At 48.9% G+C, this 26,318-nt stretch overlaps 1 protein-coding gene across 2 annotated transcripts in view; it reads left to right on the top strand.

Annotated features, from left to right (window-relative positions):
- LOC126524289 (sedoheptulokinase-like) overlaps positions 1–26,318 on the top strand; it is a 265,319-nt gene that overhangs the window by 227,806 nt on the left and 11,195 nt on the right. Inside the window, exon 3 of one of the 2 annotated variants that reach the window (XM_050172622.3) lies at positions 18,843–19,043. The exons of the other annotated variant lie outside the window; for it this stretch is intronic. Coding sequence (XP_050028579.2) covers positions 18,843–19,043 — 201 coding nt within the window. The remainder of the gene's footprint in view (positions 1–18,842; positions 19,044–26,318) is intronic. 2 annotated transcript variants of the gene reach the window in all.

Raw genomic sequence — 26,318 nt, 5'->3', positions numbered from 1 at the left:
CTACTCCTTGTGGGCACGGACACAGGATTTGCTGCAGTAGTCGGCAATGCAGCACCACCTCCAAGGGCTGCATTTCCTAGTTTTCCGAAACGGTGCGGCCAAGAGCCGCAGGGGACAAAAGGCGACGTGTTTGCGGTGCACGAGACTGGTGAGCTGCTGTACCACGTGTTCCGATCAGAGTTGTTGGTGCTGTTAGTATCGGTGGTGGGCGAAACATCGCGGGCATTTCCATCAAAACGGCTCAGGTTGGTCGGCGTGCGAGGTCTTGAGGGCCACGAATTGCGACACTATCGGGCGACATGACCAATGCGGCGACATATCGACTGGTTGTCCGCAGTTCTCCACTCAGTGGAGTTGCGATAACGCGGAGAGAAGTGTCGGGGTGGATCGAAAATAGTAGAAGGGTATTCGTTAGCTCTGGGATTGGCGACAGCACGCACTGACTGTAAACCAAAGTTTTCAAGTTCCTGGCGAACGACGGTTTGCACGAGGGGATCTGAAATAGGGTATCATCAGGGCTACATGAACAGAAAGCTGCGGGCGCCATCGCATCAAGTTCACGTCTAACGATTCTCACGACGTGCTCTGATGGCAACGCATGCTGCTGTGCGGGTTGATCATCACACGTCGACGTTGCGGCAGTATTGGGAAGTCTGGCGAATGGTAGCAAGACCTGCTGCTGGCCTGCTCGAATTGTCGGCACTCTTTGATAGCATCAACTGTAGAGCAGCTTTTGCACATTAGCAGATTAAATGCGTCGTCAGCAGATCCCTTGAGCACGTGCCCTACCTTCTCAGCTTCTGTCGTGTCGTGATCGGCTTTACGACAAAGTGCCAGCACGCCCTGGATGTACGAGACATAGGACTCCGTGGGGGATTGGGCACGGGAGCCAGTTCCTACTTTGCGGCAATCTTACTGCCGGCTGGCTTGGCAAACAACTCTGTCACTTTTTCTTTGCATTGGTCCCAGATAGTGAGCTCCTCTTCGTGGTTTTCGTGCAACACCTTTGCCGTGCTTTTTAGGTATAACAACAGGTTATGTAGCATAAGCGTAGGGTCTCATCTATTGATTCCACTCACGCATTTGTGCATGGCCACCCACTCTTCAGCGTCGGCGCCATCAGTCCCGCAGAAAATTCAAGGATCCTTGGGTTGCACAACGACAACCGAAGGTGACAGTGACGTAGCATGCGACGGTGACGTAGGAGGCGGCAGCGACGTTGATCCCGAGTGCTCACCGTCACTCATTGGGCGGACAGTGATGCGACGTCGACTGCGGAGCTCCGTTTCCAGCCGTGGTACACCGCACCTCTCACCAATATGTCGCGGGGATGTTGGGAGTATAGAAAATATATATACACACACACACACAAAACGTGTCAAAATAGTTAAGATGGCTGACCACCAAGAACACACAGGAGCCAGCGTGCCGCGATTTTGTTCTTCCTCTCTTGTTTCATCCTTTCGTAACAATATCATTAAGCGGGCACTGAAAATTGAGCTGTGTTTCATGGTTACTAGCACGACTAACGAGCCTGAGATAGCTGCATAAGTTTGAGTATGCCGCCTAGGAGAACGAAATGGCTATTATTCTGGGCGGCGCCTTTTCTTCGACTTTCCGCTGTCCTCAGCGCACACGCAGGATGCACACAGGTACACGTGGCATGACGAAGTATTGGCCACCAAGGCTGAGCGTGCTGGCAGTGACGTCTTCGCATGTACCTTTGGCATAACGGAACAAAGCAGCAAAGAGGCGTTCGCAGGTTTTTGTTCTTTCACTTGGGTTACACTGTGATGCTGCATGTGCAATTAGGAATTTGCGAAGGTCAGTCACTGTATACGTTCGTTCGTAAAACCTGGCAAGGATTTGGGGAGCGATTGTTACGGCAGGATAAAAGAAGAGAAAGGAAGAAGAATATCGCGAGACGCTGGCTGCTGCGTGTTGTTGCTGCTCAGCCATCTTAACCACATTGACTCTGCTTGTACACTTATTGAGTATACACTCTGTCTATACTCCTAACATCCCCCTAAGAATATAATAAAGTTAGGTGCCATGGGCAGAGGAAACAGGCGACTACTTATCCACTGGAGAGCAATGCTGTACTGCCCTGAATGCTTGGCCCGAACCTTAATTCTTCTGAGTTGAAGATTCTTGTAAGTAAGGAATGCGTCTACTAGGCGAAAAGGTACATCGTCTGTATTAATTGCCACTGTTAGCGTGTTAGCTGCAGTCGTGCGGTATGCATGCGTAGGTTTGGCGATATAAAAACGCATTTGAATAAATGTCCTTTGCTGCGTTTGGCCCGGTCGATGTATATAGAAGCATGGTTTGACTAGCCGTTGCCATTGAGGATCAACGTACGGTGTCCCTTGTACGGCGCATTACCCCTTTTTTGGGAGGGAAGGCGGCAGTGCATGACGCTAGACAGCCTCTGTATATAACTAACGAGACGTGAAGAAACCAGACAAAAAGCTACTCATTGTTCCAACATCTCTTCGCAGTGCCTGCCTGCTCCGTTTATTCGTCTATTTCTGCACACTCCCCCCCCCCCCCCCAGTAGCGTTGTCCAACTCAATCTTGTACAATTTCTGCACTGGCCTTCTTATAAGCTTGCCATCTTGAGCTTTCACGCGGCAGGCTCGGATTATTCCATCCTGACCAAGGAAGACGTCCACGACTCGTCCTAGTGGCCAAATACCTCTATAGAGATGTTAGGTTCCTCGATGAGTACTACGTCATCTACTTGTAGGCTGCTACAAGGATGCGACGGGTAGAGGTGAAGTGCCCGCAGCTCGAGGAAGCATTCTTTCTTCCATCGGATCCGCAGGTGGTCCACGAGCTTCTGGCGGTATCACAACTTCTTGCTGAGGTCACGTCGCGTAGCCTGTGCACTTCGAGCTTCGTCGTCACTGTTGGTTCGCTCTCGAGAGGCAAGAAATGAGCTCCAGACCAGACAATGAGCAGGGCGTAGTGGAGAGGGCTCTCTAGCGTCCGTATACGTACAGGTTAGGGGTCTTGAATTGATAACCGCCTCTACCTCCAGCAGTAAAGTCTGTTTGTTCGCTGTTGAGCTTGCTCTTTCCCAGCACTTTGCGTAAAGACGTTGACTGATCGGATAAGTCTCTCCCACCAGCCGCACCACCAAGGCGCACCTGGCATAATAAATTTCCATTCTATGCGATGATTCAAGAGCAACGATGCAAATGGAGAGCCCTTCATGGTGTTCCGAATGTCCCATAGGTCTCGCGATGCTCTCTTAAATGCGAGAGCATTATCGGAGTACAGTGTTGCGGGCACTCCTCTACGAGCTAAAAACCTACGGAACGCTAGTAAGAAGGAGCTTGTAGAGATTTCACTCGTCAATTCAAGGTGTACAGCTTTCGTGGTCGCACATGTGAACAACAGAATATAAGCTTTGTATGTAACTCCATCAGTCTCATGTTGCTTTACATATAGTGGGCCTGCAAAGTCTAATCCCACAACTTCAAACAGCCGTGATGTGAGAAGCCTTTCTTCAGTCATTGGCGCAAATTGCACCTTTACAGGTTTGCCGTGGTATTTTTTGCAGCGGGAGCAAGCATTGAGGATCCGTTTAACTTTTTGTCGAGCACGTGTAACCCAGTAACGCTGTCGAATCTGCATCATAGTGCTTGCCACACCGCTGTGTAAAACTCTGCAGTGAGCCTCAGTAACAACTAAGGACGTGAAGGGATGCCTTTGCGGTAGAATAACTGGTTGCTTTTCGTCACACGTAGCGTTCATTCTTTCAAGTCGGCCACCAAGTCGAAGCTGCCCGCTGTCATCAAGGTAAGGGTGGAGCTCGCGCAGTACGAAGTGTTTCTGGACAGTGTCTCTAAGCCGAAGGTGTTCAATGTCATTCGTGAATACTTCGAGCTGGACACGACAGGTCCAGAACATTTCAGCCTTGTTTAGCTCCTCTGTCGAAATAGTTCCACCGAGCGATGTTTGAATACGACGACATCTATCGACAAATCGAAATACCCAGGCGGTGACGCGCAGGAGCTTCTGTAGGTTGCCAAACTTCCTTAAGTCAATCAGGGCGTCCACTATTCTCGGCGCTTGAAGAAGCACATGTTGCGTGTCACACTCTGATTCTTCGTAGATCGGTGTGCTCATGTCCGAGTCTGCAGGCGAGGTTGATCTTGGCTGGGATAACCATTTAGGTCCCCTCCACGAGCTGCGACATGTATGTAGAGTCTTTAAACACACGCCCCTAGTCAGTAAATCTGACGGGTTGTCTTCTGGGCAGTAACGCCATACCAGTGGGTCAGGAATTGCTGCGATTTCAGTCACTCTGTGCTTTACAAACTGACCCCACTTGTTACGGTCACCCCGGATCTAGCTCAGTGTTGGAGTTGGAGTTTATTTCACCACAGTGTTTCAATGTTTACATATTCATACATGAGGCAAAGATACAGTGTGTGGTGTGGAATGCGGGAAAAGAGCTGCGATATAAACGCAGGTTATGCCGCTTTTTTGCACCAAAAAAACACAACAAGAAATACATCACGTCAGTAAAAAAAGGCATCGAGGAACCTTCTAATAATCGCTCTGTCTAGTAGGTCGAGACGAGGTGCTGCGCTCTAAGCATGCTATGGAGGTAAGATTATTATTTCCTGTTTTAAATTCAGTTTTCAAGGACACTAATAAACAATATTCATGCATGTTATCAAATCCTAATACTTTGAATTTATTGAATAAAGACGAGGTATGTGCATTATATTCGGCATTTGCTGTACAACGTAATGCATTTTTTTGAAGCGCGAATAATTTTTGCTTAGATTGCACGGTGCCACTGCCCCACACCAAAAGATCATAGCGTAGCTCTGAACAAAAAAGTGTGTTTATATCTTATAAGCATGCCTAGTGCCTTACTTAGCTTTTTTCTTACCATTTCACTATGGGAATGCTATAACATATGCTCGTGCAAAATTCTTCCCAATGCTTTAGCTGTCGAAGGAAAATCAATCGCGGAATCGTTCAGGTATAGCTTTGAGGTAGCTGTGTACGTTGTTCCCTTCGATCGAAACAGAGCAGGTTTGGTTTTTAAGCAGTTGATTTGGAAGGAGTTCACAGTCGACCATGCATACAAGTCACCTGGTGTCGCGTTTGCTGCTGAAATAATGTCATTTACGTCCACACCTGTGAAAAACAAGGAAGTGTCATCCGCATATATGACGTATTGGATTGTCTGGTTTATCTTAATAATGTCGTTGACATAAGTAATGAAAAGTAGTAGCCCCAATATACTACCTTGAGGTACACCTTGAGTAACTTTTTGCAAGGACGATTGTTCTGTGTTTATGCTTACACACTGTAGCCTATTGCTCAAATAACTGGCAATTAAATTCAGTGTAGTGTCTCGGATGCCGTAATAGGGTAATTTTATAAAAGGGTATTGTGATTTATCCGGTCAAAAGCTTTAGGGAAGTCAAGAAATATACCTAGTGCAAGTTTCCTGTCCTCTATAGTGCCTAATATAATTTCCTTTTGTCGTAGCAATGCTACCTTTGTCAACAGCCCTGACCTAAAACCGTACTGAGCCGGCGTAATTACCGAGTGTTTTGTAAAGAAATTCGATAATGTTGTAATATTAGTTTTTCTATGGGCTTTGAAAGCAATGATAGAATGAATATGGGCCTATAGATTTCTAAATCATTTTTTGTCTCCTCCCTTAAACAATACTGTAACTTTTGCATGCTTCATACATTGTGGGAAAATACCTGTGCCTAAAATGAGGTTATAGATGTATGTTAAAGGGCCAACTAATATACCTATAACAAAACAGATTAGAGCCTTGTTTAAACCGTCAATATCTTCCGATTTACTTTTCTTTAGTTTTTTGAAAACACACATAACCTCATACTCATCGGTTGGGGAAAGATAAACCGACGAAGCTACTTGTGGGGCGGACATGTAATGCAGTGCAGTGGTGTCACTGACGCTGTCTGCCAATGAAGTGAGGTGATTATTAAATTTCTCAGCCAATTCTCTGCCCCTGTATGTTCGATCCCCTTCAGTTCTCTCTCTTCTACAGTAAAATTAGCTTTATATAATGTGATAATTTAATTTAATTTGCTCCACATCTCCTTAACCCCTGCAACACACTCGAACATGCAAGAATAATAATGGCGCTTCGCTATTTTGATAAGTTTAGTTAAATTATTTTTATACTTCCTAAACGAATCCAATGTGTCTGGATCGCTATTTTTCAGGAATTGTTGATACATGCTATTTTTCTTATTGATCATTTTAACAGCTTCTTTGTGACCCATGGTTTCCGTGAACGTTTCGACTTCTTTATTTCTCTGTAGGGAAAATATCGCTTGTAGATGCGGGAAATTATCTCCATACAATTGTCATATGCTGCGTTTGATGATGAGCACGAGAGCACTGCGTCCCAGCTTCCCAACGTGTGGTCGTTGAGTCTGTCCACATGACGCAGGGAAAATGCGTTGAGTTCCACGATGAGCGGATGTATTTTAATAATCTGGCTCCTACTACCGCAGCCATAAGCTCGAGCTTCGGCAGTGTTAAATTCCTTGTAGGTGCTACTCGAGACTTCGCTGCTATTAGTGATGTAGCTGTAGTTCCGCCGTCATCAACTGTTCTCAAATGGACACATTCTCCATAAGCCTTCAGGCTGGCGCCGACGAATATATGCAGCTTGGCCTTCTCGACCGCTCCATATAGCCCATCTCTCACGCAGCGCGGAATCTTGATGAAGCCAAGCTGGATTGTGTCTGCGCAACATGCTGTCCACGTCGTCTTGATCTCCTCTGGTAACTGGTCATGCCAAGACTGGCCTAAAACCCACAGTCGTTGAAACAGAAGCTTTGCAGTGACGGTGAAAGGCGAGAGAATACCAAGAGAGTCGAACATTCGGGAAGCAGCCTTGAGAAGTGTACGTTTTATGTCCGGCTGCGCAGAGGCTAAGTATTGGGCTATAGATTTGGAAGAAAATTTGAAGTAATCAGTTTGGGTATCCCATTGCATTCCCAAAACTGCAGTTGATTCCCTTGATGTACCTTCCACTTGCTCCTCCTGGTTGTCGAAAATGTTCTGTAGTTGCTGGTTATTGGTCTTCCATTTTCGGAGACTCATGCCTGCATCTCGCATAATAGCCTTCGATCGCTCATAGATGCTCAGACCATCTTCGAATGTCTCTGCACCCACCAGTAAATCGTCTACATAAAAGGACTTCTTCAAAATAGGAGCAAGCACTTTGTCCTCACAAGCGGTGTCCAAGTGGTGATGAATAGTCGCCATGAGCATGAAAGGGCTTGATGTTGATCCAAACGGTACCCGGGTCATGCGCCCTTCGACAATGTTACTGTTTTGGGTGACGGGAATGGCATCAAACCAGAGAAACCGGAATGCATCTCGGTCGGTCTCCTGTATCTCAACTTCTAAGAATGCAGTTTAGAAGAACTTGGTGTTGGGCGAGTTGGTAGATATTAGCGAACATTGTTTAACTGCGCGAACAAACGAACCACAAAGACAGCAAGGGACAAGGACGTCCTTTTCCCTTGCTGTCTTTGTGGTTCGTTTGTTCGCGCAGTTAAACAATGTTCGCTTGTAAGAATGCCTTCTCGATATCTGAGTTGATGGCGACCGGAAACCACCGAAAGCGAATCAGTACTTGTAGTAACTCTGGGTTGAGGTTCACCCCTTTATCCAGGCAGTCGTTGAGTGATGTTAAGCCTGGAGCGTGTGCCGATGCGTCGAAGACGACCCGGAGCTTGGTCGTCAGCGATTCCTCTCGTATTACTTCCCGATGTGGCATATAATAGGCGGCCCTATCAATAGGAACACTATTAGGTGCCACTTCAGCGTGTCCCAACTGGAGATATTGTCGGATAACTGCGTTGTATCGCTCCAATAATCCTTCATTCATTGATAGCCTCTTTGCCAGTTTTTGTAGACGTGCGAGCGCGGCATCACGGTTGCTTCCAAGTAGCTGTTTCTGATATTCTTTCCAAGGCAGCGCCACGGTGTATCTGCCATTTTCCTTGCGAATTGTTCCTCGGAACCATGCAATGGACTCAGGAGAGGAAGGTTCGCCGGAATCTGTGAAGCCCATTGCTTCGAGCTGCCAGAGCGACTGTAGAAACTGCGAGGTTGGGGCATCGTCAGTAATCGTTTCCACTCGCAGAACGCAGACCATAAAGTTAGCGTCGCAGTCAAGAAAGGCTTTTTGGCGAATCGGTCCTTGCAGTGGCCATCCGAATGCCGTGTTGATTGCGACTATTCCTGGAATTTCTATGCTTCTTGCAACTTCTCCCGTCATGATTTCCCAAGGATGGTCAGCTCCAATCAACAAGTTGAGGCAGTTCTCAGTATCCGCTTCAAGAAAATTCTTGTCGTCAGCAAGAAATTTGCCCTCACATTGCAGCTTCCGAATGAAGTTGTTATCAGCTGTCGGCGCAGCAATGTTGTGACAGATCTCTGGAACTATAATTGCTTGAACAATATGGATGTGGGAACAGTGCGGGCTACGCAGTGGTACTTCAACAACCTTTCGTATTTCAGCAGAACTTGGGGATGCATTGTCAAACGTGTTGAATGAAATTCTGGTGTCTCCCAGTACCCGCAGTTGTAGTTTTACCGCCAGATCTTCTGTGATAAATGATCTCTGACTGCCTCCATCCATAATCCCTCTGATGTATCTGGACCTGTTATTTTTAACGACAAAAGCGCGAAAAGTCTGCAGGTACACTTCTCTGTCCGTCATTGCGCAAGCGTTTGTGGAATCTCTGTCGTAAAGCATTACTGATTGCGACGAGACTATGCCTGTTGTGTTAACTGAAGCCGCCGCTGGTCTCGAAGTTTCCGCTGTAGTATCTTCCTTTCTGTAGTTCGGGTCACACATAATCGAGGCGTGTCTTCCGTGACAAGCTGAGCACGTGAGTTTGACATGGCAAGACCGTGTCTGGTGACCTCGTGATGTACATCTATAACAGCGGTTATCCTTAGCTAGCTTCCGTTTCTTGGAAACAAGAGATAGGTTGGCGTTGCAGGCGCGTGTGCCTTGCTTCTTAGATCGACAGAAGAAACACTCGTTCCATCTGTATGATGCATTGTGCAGTATGGAAGCGGTGCTGCTCCCTGGAGTTCTCTCAGCACGGTCATCGACAGATCGTTGTGACGATGAGTTGCACTGCTCTCGGCTTTCCAACTCAACACGTGTGAACATGAGCAGCTCTTTTAACTCCGCTTCCGATGTTGCAGCTGCCAGTGCTGGCTCCGAGAGGTTCTTATCATGCCCATGTTGACGTAAAGTCTGACTTCACTTTCCTCGCGTATATGCAAGAACGATATCGTATGGCAATGCCTTCTGTAGAATATCTATCAGCATTGCAGAAAAACTGAGAGTGGGTACTTTTAGTGCAGTAAGACAGCGGATATTTAGTTGCGCGGAATCATACAGCTGCCTGAGGCCGCATACGTCGCTTCCGGACGAGGTAGATGGCGAAACGCTGTCAGGTGGTGCTGCACTATTTTTGACGATCGCCAAAACGTTGTTTGAGAAGTTCTACGGCATCTGAGTAGCAATTAAGCTTCAGAAGTTGGTAAACTGGCAATGGGGGCTGCCGCTTCTCCTGCAAGATAATGCCGTAAATAGAAAAACTTCGTCGTTATTGATATAGCGTTATTGAGATGAACAGTCTGCTTGAACTGCTCCCAGAAAGGTGCCCATTTGTGAATGGCGCCTTTAAATGTCGGCATATCAAGATTCGGTAGCCTTGGGCCAATTATGGGCATAGCGTCAGGAACTGTCGGGGTTGCATTCTGAGGAGCAGACTCCTCTGTACTGCTCACGCGTCCCAAAGCGTCGATCTTGCACCGAATCTCGGCAAGCATGCTGATAGCTTGATCGTTATATTCTGCAACAGTTATCTATTCTGCTTCGAGCTCATCGTCGGCAATGTGCTCTTCGAATGCATCGTTAAGTTTCGAGTGCTCGTTGTTGCTAGCAGATATACGGTCAAAAACACCTGAAAGCTTGGGCTTGTCCACGGTAGGATCTGTAAGTAGCAACTGTGCTTCCTGCAGAATCTTCGTATACTGTGCTCGTCGAGCCGACCGCTTTGTCTTGAGGCGATCCATCCGATTAGCTCTTGATAGATGTCTGGTCTCCACGCCGATCATGAACGATGCGTTATCCAGTCATTCCTCGCCGCTCGCAGCGCGAAGCGGTGGGGTAGAAGGCCCTTGGAGACGTGCGATGAAGGTGACGAGTCCGCACCGAGGCACCAAAATGTTTAAAACTAACGAGACGCGAAGAAACCAGATAAAAGGCTACTCATTGTTCCAACTTCTTCGCAGTGCCCGCCTGCCCCGTTTATTCGTCTTTTTTTTACAGCCGCTATGTATTTAAGCTGTTGCATGTCACCAGTGCATGACCTAGACCGCTGCATCTGCTAGCTAGGCTCGTAGCCGTGGGAAGCTCTGCGAGAGATTATCCTGACACCGGGCGGGAGCGCTATAGCTGAATACGGAGTAACGAAGTGTGGGTAAGACGTGGTCCATTTAATATTATCTAAAAATGGTGATAGCCCACAGAAATGGGCACGTGAAGTATCGCGGCCGCAGTATTGTAGCGGTGCCTTTTCCCGTAAAATTCCTTTCCACGTTTGTCCTGTGAGCGGCGCTCCGCCCTCGTAAACGAGACCAGCCGACCGTGAACGGTGGGCGATAAGAGTGGGTATCGAATTGAGCGAAAGGCTATACAGAATTGGGTGACCGTAAGTCTCCTTCTGCGTAGAGCTGACGAGAGAGTGAGATAGAGCAAATGTTTAACAATCTGAATAAGTGCGGCAGTTTTTTTTTATTTCTCCCAGGGCGGGTGGCCTCCTCAGTCCAGGTGGACATTGGCCTTAGCGGCTTCCCTGGCATGGTACGCCAGCTTGCGCTGGTCCTCCAAGTCCGCGGACGGGAGCATGGCTTCTCACGATTCTTGGCGGTTTTCTTTTATGCTTTAGTCTTCGGTTCTTCTTCGTTGAGCTTCTTGCTGGCGGGCGTATGATATAGCTACACGAACGCGCGCGCGCTCTCTGTCATGCAGCACGCTAACATCATCATCGGTTTTGTCGGTTGCTTCAACACCATTCTTTCTGAGCGCCAAGCGAAGAAGAATAACCTAAAGCCTGTCGCAATGGTAACAATGACTTGAAAGCATCACATTTATTTATATTGGCACGGTGCCACGAGAGCGACAAAGAAGACGATCTGGTGATCGTCTTCGACGAAAGAGTTGACAAATAGGAGCTAGCCTAATTATTAAGCTTTTATAGCCACAAGGCTGCTCTGGCATCCTCCCCTCTGTGCGCATTCAGTGCAGTAGATGAAACCATCGATCGTTTTTTTTTATTCTGCCGCCGTTCTCCCTCTTTAAGAAAAAATCATTTTAGAAGCAACGTTCACGCAACATGGGTTTAAATTTCTGCATTTTACATATCCTTTCTCTAGGAGCCTCCTACCACAGGATTGTCTGCTCAGCCGTGGAAAAATTCATAGTTGATTCCCCAAGACGATTCTTTTAAGTTCTTCATACTATATTATTATCCGTTTCCACGTGACACTTTTACCAGTTCTACCAACATCTTCATAATACAATCCGAATCGTGGACAATCCCCCGCAGTGGGTATGCGCCATCGAGAAAACATATCCTATCCTATCCTATCCTATCCTATCCTATCCTATCCTATCCTATCCTATCCTGTCCTATCCTATCCTGTCCTATCCTAACGTTCGGCCGTACTTTTGTACCGGCCTTATCTTCTGAATAGTAAACACGGTCGCGCTTAACCTGACATCTGTGCCCGTTTCATTTTTTGTGGATTTACTGTGGTAACTGCACAAGACGCAACTCGGGCTGCTCCTCGGCCGTCCTACCGTGCTGACAGACGACTAGGCCGCTGGGTCAAGCACGGCATTAGCACCCGCGCCGCCAGCGTCCGCGACGCCGCAACCATCGGTCGTTTTGACTCATCCGCGCAATCGTGGCGCCTTCGCCGGTAAAGGCACCGACAGTGTCGACATCGAACAATGGCTTGGCATACACGAACGCGTCGTTGCGCACAACCGGTGAGACCAGTGATGCTCGTAATTCTTGCCTTTCATCTCCAGGGATCAGCACGCGTGTGGTGTGACACACTTGGAGAAGAGCTGACCAGCTGGGATTTATGTAAGCACAAGAGACGTGGCCCGTTTGGCAAGCTCGCAAGTGCACCGCTGCGAAAGACCTATCCTGTCGGGCAGCTGCACGTTGCGTACATCCTTGATGCCCTAGTTATTTGCTGCCACCTCGATTCCAGCATGCCCGAGGCTGACAAAGTGAAGGTTATTCTGAAAGGCATCGTCCATGATGCGTTTAACTTGCTCGTTTGTAAAGACTGCGCGACAGTTGACGAAATCGTTCGTGAGTGCAGGCGTTTCGAAGATGCAAAGAGCCGTCGCATTGTCAAACAATTAGTGCGCCTTCCCAACACCGACGCTTCATCGTCATTCCTCGCTTCAGTCACCCACTGTGAATAGCGTTGTCCGAATTGTGCGGTGCGAAATTGAGGCTGCCATCTTCTTTCGCACCTCCTTCCGAGGATACTCAATAGACGATCTCCCTCATACAGGTAGCTGTCCGCAATGAACTGGCAGACGAAGGAATTCAACCCGTGTGCTCCATAACTCGCCCTTCGGTTAGACCTAACGCCCCTCTTCATCGACCTCCACCGACGATTCGACGCTATCGAGATCCGGCCAAATGGCGAACACAATTGACGACAAGCCCATATGCTCCCACTGTAGCGGCGTGGCACACATTTCTCCCTATTGCCCTTATCGTCATCCCTAGTTTTGACGCTCCACGTTTTACTAGCGCCAAAACGACAACCAGCACCCGCCATTTGGTGCTCCACGTGACCCCACGTGCCGCGTCCACCAGACGCTCGAGCCGTTCGCCGTCGCCGCACGATCGTCGGTCCCGTTCGCTTCTGCCCCGTCGCTTTTCAGCCTTCTGTGCGCGCATGCCCGCAGAACTGACGAATATGCACAATATGCAGAAGAAATCAAATGTTTCCGCATAAGGTGACAAGAACACATTTTGCCTGAATGCATGCAAGCAAAACACATCATTCAGTTTGAAATACCAGCGTTCTGAAGAGCGGTCTCATGCCGCTACGGTGACTTGTTCTCTACTATAAAGCTTCGTACAAGCCTTCGAAAACCTTATACGTATGCTTTTTACGTTCCCTGAAAGAACCAAATGTAGCAGCAAGTTTGAATTCTCCTAAAATAGGGACTATGCTGTAGGACATATAGACAAACTGTGTGGTTTCATTGCAGTGAATTCTTTGTTCTGCCGCTGGAAAAAGAAACTGTACAAGCGCCGTACGGATGTCTTGCCGCTATTTAAGACCTGCATGTGACAGCAAGTTTAATCATGCATAAGAAGTGAGCCTTGCTAAGGGTCATATGCGGGCGAATATTTAAAATGCGTGGTTTATTGCAGGATATAAACAATTGCTAATACAACTCATAACAAAACAGCGGCACTCGAATTTTCGTTGTAATCCTTCAGGGTTAATCAAGTACGCGATTTTTTACAGCGAAGCTGTACATGACGGACCTGTATGAATGAGCCGTCAGCGTAGTCTCGTAGCGGTGGGAAGGGAGGGTAGCTGGCTAACGTCCGTAAAGTGAGCAAAAAAGAAAAATCGGCAGAGAAACTTAAGATTGCTTACGTACGCGCATGCGAAAGCGTTATAGCCGTTTTGCGAAATGTTTTTTTTTTCTCCGCGTTCCTTGTCCGCACAAGCTCTCGCCTGCGTTTTAAGTGCGCCTCGGTAAGACCAAATGAAAACGCGCTCGCTTGCCCGCGAGTTCATAGCTCGAAGGACCACTGAGTGGCATTCAATTGAACAATAAAGCTTTTTATTTTATACACTCATGACGTGGCGCCTTCTCGTGCTCAACGACGCACGCATACGTTTAGTCGGCCAGGTGGCGTGACATGCGCATTGACGCAGGCACTAGGCAAGCATTTAGTCAGCCAGAAGCGTGGAGCCGCCGTGGCGTCGGGAGAAGAGGCTTGTTCGAACGGCCACGTCTGCGATGAGCTCCGCTGGAAACAGCGCATCGGCCCTCTGCCGAGAATCACACCCACCGTCAACTACTGATTCCGGTAATTATAAAGTCGTTCTCCCTCGTCTATCGACTGGGAACACAGTTATCAATTCAGTTTTCTTGCATGCTGACCTGGCAGGGTGGCCGTATCAGGCCCCGGATTTTCGCAATCCACTCCTTTCAGTGCTAAATGCAACTGTTATCCTCGGCGCTGGACAATACCAGATGAGCCATTTGTGGTTAGTGACATGTGTTAACAGCATCGCGAAACATAAACTTGTCGACAAAGGCGAGTTGTTGGTGAAGGCCCTCAAGTGCATTGTCAAAGACTCGGAATGTAAAAATATCAAGATGAAGCTTCTTTGGCTTCCCCCACACCTCGAACAGAGATGGATTGTTGAAGCGCTAGAGCCATATGACACAGTGCAGTCTATCATGAGAGAAATGTGGCGGCGTGACGGCATGGAGGCGGGCTGGCAAATGACTGATCGAGACTTGGCGCTTACATTGAAAGATGGAATTTCTGTCAGTAATCTGCCACATCTACTGAGCATATACGGCCACCAGTGCCGCATTTTGGTTCCTGGCCGACCACCACTTTGCCTCCGGTGCAACAGAGTTGGGCATATCCGGCGAAAATGTAGAACACCACGCTGCAGTAACTGCCACCACTACGGTCACCTTGCCGATGCATGCATCGGAACCTACGCTGACAAGCTTTGTGGAAATAGACCAGCTGAGGATGAACCCATCACCGATCGTCTAATGAACGTGAGTGAAGTTATGGATGCAACCGGTGAAACACTCCGTGAGGCTCATCGATAAGAGCAGATTAAGCCTTCATCGGCTGGAACTAGCCTTAGCCAGAAGCCTGCTAGTGAGGATGAGACTAAGGTGCCTGACGACGAACCAACTGTGTCATGGACAGAATCGCCACCAGTTCAAGATCGCCCACCGTCAGTGGAATTTGGATCAATGTGCGAGGCCGCTAAGAAGCGTCCAGCGCCACCTGACAATCCATCGCCCTCGGGAAAGGAGGCTAGCGTTCCCAAATCGTCAAAGCTGACAAAAGCGCTCCGGGAAACGCCTACTCCTGCAGATGTCCCCTGTGTTAACGTGTACCAGAAAGCCCCAGCTCGTCACCTCATCCCGAAGGGAGTGGTGCACCTTTGGAGCAGCGTTTGAACGCTGCATCTGCGTAGGTAATCATGGCGGGTGCTCTTCCCTATCATTTTGCTACTTTAGATGTCCGTGGCTTACGCAGTAAGCGACGGCAAGTACAGCTTCTTCATTTGTTACGCGATAGAAAATTAGATATTGCTGCTATCCAAGAAACAAAGATGGAATGCGACGTAAACACAGAAGTAGCTCTATCTCCATTCCTATCTGACTATAATGTTTGTGTACGCCATGCAGTAGGTGTTTCCGCAGGTTGCATGTTATTTGTTAGAAAACATTTAAGATGTGATTTGCTACATTTGTTTACAGATAGGGAAGGGCGCCTAATATGATGCGATGTTTATATCAGTGGTATGAGCTTTAAATTTGTGTGTTTATGCCCCGAAAAAGTTACATGAACGTGAATGTTTATCTCTAGAAAATCATTTCTGTACTGATCGTGCATTGCTCCTCTTTGGAGGCGTTAATTGTGAATGTAACGTGCAAGGTCGTGCATCATTGAAGCTGAGACATGATCTAAGTAGTGATGCGTTGCAATGCCTGATATGTGATTATCGGCTTGTAGACATTGGGGAAAATGAAAAGGCTGGATGTCGCTATACGCATTTCCAGGCAACCTCGCATGCAAGGCTTGTTCGAATTTACGTTTCACTTAGCGCGCTATCTCTTATTTATGGTTACACTGACCACCCTGTATTCTTTAGTGACCATTGCCTAGTCTCAGCATCGTTTGGTACCCGTCGGTACCAAAGTCAGCGTATCTGCTCGGAGTTGTGGAAGTTTAATAACCAATTACTTTCGCGTGAGTGTTTCTTAAAGCGTGTTACGGAGATTATAGCTGATCTGTCATGCCGCAAGGACTTGCCACTCCTTGCTGTGTGTGAATTATTCAAACAGGAAGTTAAAATGATAGCTGTCGAAGAAGGAATAATTACGAAAGCACTGTATAGCATTCTGAGTGAATTACATGAGCTTTAATGTCTACATAGTACCAAGGCGCAGTTACAAACTTTGTGCACAGGAAAATTCAGAGGTGCACTAGTGCGTGCTCGAGAGCAGCGTTTCTTGGAAGAACAGCCTTGCAGCAGGTCCCTAGGTGATGAGCGCCACACGCGCTGTCTAAACAAATACTGTATATAGGGTATGGTGGAATCATTGTTAATAAGCCTACTCTAATAGCTAAAGCGTTTTTCGAAGATTTTCAGAAACTATTTGGAGGCCATAAGCCATTGGATACAGATGTTGCCAGAAAATTTGTATCGTTGCTGCCCCAGTTAAATCAGGATGATTATGATTATACAAATGAAAACATCGATCATAATGAGGTAACTGCAAGGATAGATTCGTGAACGATAGGCAAGACGCCCGACCCGGATGGCCTTACTGCCGAATTTTATCAGTGTTTTCGTTCCCTCTTATCGCCATTATTACTTGAGGTGTACCGTGAACCCTTGGAAGTAGGGCACCTGACTGCCACAATGTACGACGGGCACACCGTCCTTATAGCCAAAAGTGATGATGAGACTAAATTGCAAAAAGTGGCTGGATATCGGCCTATCTTATTATGCAATGTGGATTATAAAACTTTTGCAAAGGTATTAGCTAACCGTTTGCAAGTTGTAATAAGATCTGTGGTCGGTGATCATCAAATATGTGGCATCAGGTGCCGGTCCATTCAGACGAACATTCATGTTGCGAGATCAGTGCTAGATTGTGTAGATGAGGGGATTGGACAGGTGGCAATGGTACAGCTAGATCTGGCTAAGGCGTTCGACAAGGTGAATCACTCATTCCTGTTTACTGTACTAGAGCATGTAAATATCGGATCCCGGCTCCTTAGAGGGGTCAGGATATGTTATGCTAATGGCTCAACGAGGCTGATAGTGAGTGGCTCGCTCTTCAATCCGATTAGGCAGGTATCATCAGTACGACAAGGATGCCCTTTGTCACCGCTTCTGTCCTGCTTGTATTTAGAGCCACTTTGTATGAGCGTTCTTAAAGAACAAAATTTCCAAGGGTTTAAATTACCGACTAATGAGGTTCGGGTTCTTGCGTATGCAGATGACGTGGCCTTTCTTTTTTGTACCGATAAAGAGAGTGTAAAGACTGCTCTTGCAATTACAGAATATTTTTGTGCGGCTTCTGGTGCAAGCGTTAACATTGAAAAAAAGTTCACGTTTTTGGCTTGTATTATGGGCCACAATGCCATCACATTACGCAGACATTCAATGGAAAAAAGATCTGCGTTATTTAGGTTGCCTCTCTCACAGTATAGAAATAGCGACGCTCATTGGTCGAGAGAAGTAGGGAAAGCTTAACGTAAAGCGAATTCATGGCGAGGGCGGAATTTCTGTGTTCAGTCATGCTGAAGTGTGCAATGTGTTTTTAGCTTCCCGTCTCATGTATGTGCTGCAAGTACTGCAATGCTGACGACTTCGCATTCAGGCACTGCATCGCGTATTTGCAACATTTATTTGGAGTTAGAGTTGTGAATCGATGCGGCGCGACAATCTGTTCCTCCTGCTTGAGCGTGGTGGTCTAGGATTAGTCCATCACTTCGTCAGGCAAATTGTTTCTCGCCTGTTTTTCTTTCGAGAGTAGGAGTTCAGCTGAAACCCGATGAGGTGAACTAAAAGCACTTCTTGTTGGGCTAGTCTTCTTGTTACTTCTTCTTGTCACTTCTTGTTAGCTAGTGTAGGTCAGACCGGGCGCTGTGTTAATGAGCGTGTCAGGGAGCATGAAAGAAATGTTGAGCAAATGAAAGAGGGCCCAAATTTGCCTAAGCACATCGGGACCTGTCCCTCACGCTCTTGTGAACCACGTTTTTCAGATGTGCGGATTCTTGCCCGAAGTAAGAATACTAGAGCAAGGGAACTGGTTGAAGCCTATAACTTAGGCAAGAAAGGCAGCTTGTGCGTTAGCGAAACTTCGATATCATTATATAAGGCCGAGATGAGGTTTCTTGAGCGTTGTGCGTCATGAATGTTTGATTAGATGCGTGAATGAATTATTGCTCTTTGCGTATGTGCTGACTGACGGTATATATGTGCCTGCGTTCTGTAAATAAAACAGTTGGGAGTGGCGCCCTGTCCCGTTCTCTTCTCTTGCGTGTGTCCGTTTATTTGGCGTCTTCGTATTTTATAATGAAGAGGTGAACTAAGGCGCGAATATTGGCAAGTGTTGGAAGTAGGCCAAGTAGGTCCAGTGGCCGACGCCAGCGCCCGGAAACTTTCAGGCAACTGCACATATAAGCGAGATGCCTGGTCGTTAGTCGTGACATGGTGAGCCGGGGTAAAAATTTTGGACTTTCTTATGCCCGATGTCCAGATTACGCGGACACGATCGCGCTCAGCAGCGGTCCACTCATTAGCGCACTCACTAATTAGCAAAGCAGCCCGGCCTCGCGTCTATCTCCCCCGCGCACGCTCAGCAACCGCTGACGGCGTGTAGCGAGTGCCCCCCCCCCCCCTTGCGCCTAACTTATTTTCCCCATTCCTCCTTCTTCCCCCTCTCGCAGTGCTGAACATGAGCACGTCGGCGCAGCTGTCGTTCCTATTGGAGCCGTCGTTCGTGCCACGGACCAGCGATGAGACGGGTGGCGCCCTGGAGGCCTTTCCTTACTTTGGTGGCCGCTACTTGGCTGTGGCCGCCTCCCTCAACGGTGGCAACGTGCTTGCCATATTCGTTCGCATGCTACAGCAATGGATGCATCAGCTAGGTGGGTCTTCGTTTGCGTACGCTTTGGTTGCATTAAGGTGAGCGTTGTGATTCAGGCGGTCACGGTAACGCCTTGAGGCGCCGATAAATCTGTTAAAAAATTACGCCTAGCGCAATTCTTGTGTCTTAAGAATCATCAAGAGCCGCCTTGGTAGCTCAATGGCTGTGACGTTGCGCTGTTTGGCACGATGCCTCGGGTGCGATCCCGGCGCGTGGCGGCCACGTTCCCGTGGGGGCGGAACGCAAGAACGCTCATGTGCTCTGCTTATGGTGCTCGTCGAAGGACCCAAGGTAGCCGAAATTATTCCGGTAGGTGTCCGCTAACGCGTACCTCATAACCACTGTGCACTTTCCGAATGCGTTCGGGAGCAAGTTCCACTATTTCACGTGTCGTGTGGTATACTGAAAAAAAAAAACCGAGCCACTTAAGAGATTTGCTTAATGTGAATCGTTACTGTCCGATATGGCGTAAAATTTGCCTGGCCAATCGCATCCTACCTCTACCTAATCTACACTAAATCTCTTTCTACTGGAGTGCTGCCTGAGGACTGGAAAATGACACATGTAGTTCCGGTTCATAAGGGTAAGAAAACGAAGCAACATTGTTCGGCATATTAATGTCTCTTTAATGCGCACACGTCACATTGATGCGGTAAGCTTTTGCGGTCTGTTGGCGTCGCGTGACAGACACACGAAGTGGGCGCAGGCCCGAAAAATTTTGACCAATTGCTGAGTGCTGATGTTGAGGGAGGCGTCGATTCAGAAAAAATACATTATTGTTCTTTTCTCCGCTCTAGTGCATAATAAGTGTGCACGTCATATCAGACGCCGAATATTCGCGGTATTCCTGACGCCGCGTGACAGACAAGCGAAGTGGTGGTGGCCCGAAGAAATTTTGACCAATCGTGGAGGACTGATTGCAGAAATGGAATAGAAAAGTTCGGAATACCTTTACGTTATACCGCCCCTGCTGCCTGATTCTAAGCATAACGCACCTGTTTTCTTCCACAAGTGCGCATTTACTTCAGCAATGACGCTCATCGGGCTTGATCCGCCCTCACTGGCGAATACACTAGGGATGTCAGCGGTCAAGACGCAGTCAAAACTACGATCAGTGAACCGAAGGACATCGCGCAATTATACCAAGTGACGCAGATATGTATATATGTACGTACCTTAAACAATGTAAAGTTCTAAAATTGCATGTAATCAACATCTCTAGCACTGAAATGTCATAAAAACATTTAAGCTTTACAACCTGAGGTGTACAGTTTGCTTCAGAAAGTTATTATGGTTCGTGAATGCCCTTCTACTTTACCATAGAACAGTGCTTCACTTAGCGTAACGGTCAACTGGAGTTGTGGCGGCGAAATTGTTTTTCACTGTTGTGAATTTTTGCAGCACACGTTCAGCCACAGCTGCCTCTAGGTTTATGCAAAATGCTGTGAACATCATTGCGGTCCTAGTGCTTATGAATTGGAGCATTTTCGTTTTCTTCCTTTAATCTTGCGCAATGGTAGCGTTCAAGTTAGCGTTATGTGGTCCCGTGGTTTTCTTGGACTTGGAGACAGCTTATCTGTGCTCCCTCTCACCAGCTTCCTGCTGTGCAGCGAACGCTATAGGGCCAGCCACGCAGTGTTGAGAGCCGGCGGCGTGTTTCCGAGAAGGGAAGATAGCTCGCCATTGTGCGCTACTCAAATTTCCGTGGCGCTTCCGTCGAGTCGGCGTCCGTGTGCGGTTACTTGTCAGAAGTGGACAGTGGAGGAGTCGTTCTGGTCAGAGTGTTGAGCCGAAACGTCTTTGATCAGGAATGGCCCACTGAGCAAAAAAGCTAGTGCCTGTCGCCTGTAGCAGCGAAACGGCACCTAAACTCGCATTACCGTTGGTTGCGACGCCACCTAACGAGCTGCGCCCAGACGGCGCAGAGCGGGCGAAAGGGAACCGTTACTTGCATCAGCGCATCAGGTGTTGCGCGAGTGGAGAGGGCATAGCCGCAACGCCACGTCACTCTCGCTCCCGGCACGAGTGCTCCTCCACGACGCCGAGCCAACGCCTCCTAGATGGCAGGGCTGTGCACTCTGTTTATGACATTACTTCGATCGAAATTTCCACTGTCAAGCCCGCCATGACGAAAGCGGCAACTTCAAAATTACCGCGGCTTACTCGGAAGCATGCCCGTTAGATTCTACAGCAGTCGGGAAAGGTAACATTGCGTCATGGGTCGAAATGCACAGGCCTAGTGATATCTTAGAGACGTTGCCAGAGAGGGCTATAGGGAATACTTGTTGCTGCCTTAGCGCGCCAGTTGTTGCGTGAGGGGACAGGGAATCACCGCGCCGGTGGCATGCGGCGCTTGTGTCGCAGGCTGCTGCTACTTGCTGACTCTGGAATGAAGTAGATATGAATGCTTTCGCATTCACAACACATAAGAAGTGCTTGGGTGTCCTCGGATGTTTGGTTGTGATTTTCGTTCCGGTTAAACGAGAACGGTTCAGTTCCAGTTCAACTCCGGGGCAAAAATATAACTGTTCAAACCGAATTCAACCATTTCAAGTTCATTCGCATAATCGAATAATATTTACGGGAAAACAGCATAAGTTTATGTTGTACAAAACATTGACGCTGTTGTTAAGCTTTACAGAAATATTACGCGTGTTATTCTTCAGGCAGCGCGTATAGTAACAAAATGATTATGAACATCCGACACCAATGCTGGAATCTATGTGAAGCGAAGCTTTAGTGAAAGAGAACTTATAGAGGAAATGCGGAAACTCTAGCCTGCTTCTCTCCTCTGCAGAGCAAAGAGGAATCAAGTGGTGTAAGGAGGGAACTTGAGAATAGGCAGTGCAGGAGGCATGTGCGTACGCGTTTTTCTCCAAAGGGCCCTCAAAGCCTTGAATCTAAGCCGTCGTTAAGTAAAAATTCTGAAAGAGCTTTGATGGCTCGCTTTGTTGAGCTTATGCCCGGTGAAGCGCCCAGTATATATATATATATATATATATATATATATATATATATATATATTGTAAAGAAGATGACGAACGTGCGCGCAGTCAGCAGCATCGAGCGCGCAGCAGAAGCTCGAGCTCGGGGACTGTGCTCGGTGCATCGTAGAACCGGCGGTCGCTGCGAACCCGAATAAACCTCCTTTATAAGTGGTGGAGCCGTGCGGGGTAACGTTCCACTCTACCATCCTGGAACTCCGTTCTCGGACGCTACCCTCCGCCATGCCGGACGCCGACCAGCAGACTCTTCCATCGCCACCCGTCCCTTGCGCTGGCACCGTTCGCCAGCGGGAGCCTCCCATCTTCAGCGGAACCGACGACAACGACGTTGAAGAATGGCTGTCGTCCTACGAACGGGTGAGCGTTCACAACAAATGGAATGACTCGGACAAGCTGGCTTACGTCTCATTCTACCTCGTGGGCGTGGCCAGTCTCTGGTTCAGAAATCATGAAAGGGATATCCGAACGTGGTCGGCGCTCAAGACGTCCATTACAGAAGTATTTGACCGACCCGCCGTCAGGAAACTCCGAGCCGAGCAGCGTTTGCGTACACGCGCACAGGACACGGGTGAGACATTCACCAGCTATATAGAAGACGTTCTCGATTTGTGCAGGCGTGTGAACGCTGCCATGACGGAAGCGGAAAAGATCAAGCACGTCATGAAGGGAATCGACGATGACGCGTTCCAAGTGCTTCTGACCAAGGACCCGCGCACTGTTGGCGACGTCATCAGCTTGTGCCAGAGCTATGATGAATTGCGTAAGCAACGAGCTCTGACAAGGCGACATCCAACACCAAAATGCGGCATCACTCTGCAGCCTTACCACCGGCCCAGAACAAGCCTCCCTGATAACGCAAATCAAGGATTTCGTCCGCGAAGAAGTCGCACGACAGCTATCTCTGGTGTCCGTCACTCAGGAGTCTTCCAGCACTTTGCCGTCTCACATCCGTAACGTGATCCATGAAGAGGTCGCGGAAGCGCTGCCGGCTGTTCACCAGCAGGATGTCGTGACTACACCAGTCACTTATGCTACGGTTGCTGCAATGGCCCCTCGCAGTGTGCCCGTGCGTCGCTTCCAGCAGCCTGTGCACCACCCTCCCCCTCCCGTCCCCTGGACCACCACTGCCGTCGCTAAGCCGTGGCGTACGCCGGACAATCGCCCTATATGCTTCGCATGTAGGTGTCCCGGTCATGTCGCAAGGTTCTGCCGCCGCCGATCGCAGGCGTTCGACGACGATCGCCGAGCGCCCTGTGTGCCGCCTGATGCAAATGCGCCTTATGAACCCTTCGGCCCATCACCAGCTCGCTCCCCGACTGATCGCCGTCCTCGCTTCGAACGCCTCCGGTCACCCTCCCCACGTCGTCGATCGCTTTCCCCTATGCGTCGACGACCCGTCTCTAATGAAGAGCGAAACTAGACGACGCAGTTCCTGAGGCAAGAACTGCGCAAGTGTTGACATGCCGAAGTCCTCCTCCTTTACCTGCCAATGTCATTGATGTGTTTATCGAAGATGTCGCTACAGTCGCCTTAGTCGATACCGGTGCCGCTATTTCAGTTATGGATGCCAGGTTTTGCCGTTCGCTTCGTAAAGTGACGACGTCTCTGTCTGGATTGTCGCTCCGAACGGCGAGTGCTCAACCCATTCGCCCTACCGCTGCTTGTACTGCCCGTGTGATCATACAGGACGTTTTGTACACGATTGAATTCATAGTTCTTTCATCGTGCTCCGACGCCGTTATTCTAGGATGGGATTTTCTCTCACGCCACAGTGCCATCATCAATTGCGCTCGGGCTGAGATTGAACTTTTCCACCTAGGTGACCTGGCCTCGGTCGATGCTCATCCTGCCGCTAAAATTGTCGTGACAGAAGACACCTGTATCCCCCCGTGCTCGTCAGCATTCGTACCAGTCTTCTCTAGTACCATATCCGATGGGACGGTCTTCTTCATGCTCTCTCATCATTTTGTTACCCGAAAAGCGCTTCCTTTGCCCTTTGCAGCTCTTGACCTTGCCGCTGGTGTCAGCACGATGCCCATTTACAATCATCTTTCATCGCCGCTATCACTGCTCCGCCGCGAATGCCTTGGTTACGTCGAGTCGGTCGATTCCATACGAATTGTCTCCGTCCTCGACGAAGTGTCTTCTACTGCTGCCCATGAACTGAGTGCACTTACCGTACCAGACTCAACATCGACTGGTGTGTTCAGCCCATTCATCGCCGAAGATCTGACGCCTTCGCAGCGATCTCAACTTGTCGCAATCCTTCAGCACTTCCGCCTTTCTTTCGACGTTGCGCAAACCTCCCTTGGCCGTGCATCGACAGTCAAGCATTATATCGACACTGGCACTCACTCACCCCTGCGACAAAGACCATATCGCGTGTCCGCTATGGAACGTCGCGTCATTGCAGACCAGGTCGATGACATGCTCCGTCGAGGCGTCATTCAACCTTCCCAAAGCCCATGGGCCTCTCCCGTGGTCCTCGTCACAAAGAAAGACGGTTCCATCCGCTTCTGTGTTGACTTTCGACGGTTGAACAAGATCACGCTGAAGGACGTCTACCCATTGCCACGCATCGATGATGCTCTGGACTGTTTGCAGGGAGCCGAGTTCTTTTCTTCGCTGGATTTGCGGTCAGGCTACTGGCAGGTTCCGATGGCAGAGGCCGATCGCCCGAAAACTGCCTTTGTTACACCAGACGGCTTGTATGAATTCACCGTCATGCCTTTCGGACTTTGCAACGCGCCTGCTACGTTCGAAAGAATGATGGATAATGTGCTACGTGGCCTCAAATGGAAACTATGTCTTTGCTATCTTGACGACATTGTAGTGTTCGCCCCTGATTTCCCAACCCACCTGCTCCGCCTCCAGCACGTACTCACTTGCTTGACCAACGCCGGGTTGCAACTTAACTTGAAGAAGTGTCGATTTGCTGTTCGTCAGCTAACAATTTTAGGCCATGTAGTGTCAAAGGAGGGCATTCGCCCGGATCCCGATGAGCTACGTGCTGTTACTGCGTTCCCAAAACCTGCTACTATGAAAGAGCTACGCAGTTTTATCGGCCTCTGCTCTTACTTCCGGCGATTCGTTCGAAACTTTGCGTCAATTATATCGCCTCTCACGCAGCTCCTTGGTGGCGCCCGAGATATCTCATCATGGTCTCCAGAGTGTGACGACGCCTTCACAACCTTGCGCCGTCTTCTCACGACGCCACCCATTCTTCGCCATTTTGACCCGCAAGCGCCAACCGAAATCCATACCGATGCAAGCGGTGTAGGCCTTGGCGCTGTGTTGGCACAGCGTCAACCTGGCCACCCAGAATACGTCGTCGCATACGCGAGTCGCACGTTAACCAAGGCGGAGACCAATTACAGCGTTACCGAAAAGGAGTGTTTGGCCATGTGTGGGCGCTTGGCAAGTTTCGCCCATATTTATACGGCCGATCTTTTGACGTAGTGACCGACCACCACGCACTATGTTGGCTGTCGACGCTCAAAGATCCATCGGGCCGCCTTGCCCGCTGGGCATTGCGAATCCAAGAATACGACATCCGCGCGGTATACCGTTCCGGGCGAAAGCACTCCGACGCCGACGCCCTATCCCGATCACCGCTTCCCCCGAAGCCCAGTCACGACTCCCTCTGCGAGTGCACATTATCCTCTCTGGACGTTGACACTATCGCTGCTGCACAGCGTAATGATCCCTGCACTGCATCTCTGCTCGACCTTCTCTCGGATACGTCGAAAGTTCCAGCGTCACGCACGCTTCGGTGCCAAGTGCCTCATTTTGCGATACGCGACCAGCTACTATATCGACGCAACTATGCCCCAGAGGGACGCACCTGGTTACTCGTCATTCCGCGAATCTTGCGATCAGAGCTCTGCTCCTCGTTCCACGTCGACCCTCAGTGTGGCCATGCGCGAGTCTTCAAGACCTACGAAAGACTTCGACACCGCTATTACTGGCGCGGAATATATAATTTCGTTCGAAAGTTCGTCCGCTCTTGTCATGAGTGGCAACGCCGGAAAGCGCCACCGCACAACCCCGCCGGTGAACTCCAGCCTTTACAATGCCCATCCCGACCCTTTGATCGCGTGGGCATAGATCTCTATGGGCCACTTCCGTTGACTCCTGCCGGCAACAGGTGGATAATCGTTGCGGTAGACCACTTAACCCGTTATTCGGAGACTGCTGCTCTACCAAATGCTACAGCGCAGGAGGTCGCCAATTTCCTACTTCGCCGATTTCTCCTTCGTCATGGAGGTCCA

Source organism: Dermacentor andersoni, chromosome 3, assembly GCF_023375885.2.
Source record: "Dermacentor andersoni chromosome 3, qqDerAnde1_hic_scaffold, whole genome shotgun sequence".
Lineage (NCBI taxonomy): Eukaryota > Metazoa > Arthropoda > Arachnida > Ixodida > Ixodidae > Dermacentor > Dermacentor andersoni.
Note: the sequence above shows the minus strand (reverse complement) of the source record. Positions and strands in the feature narration are given on the sequence as shown.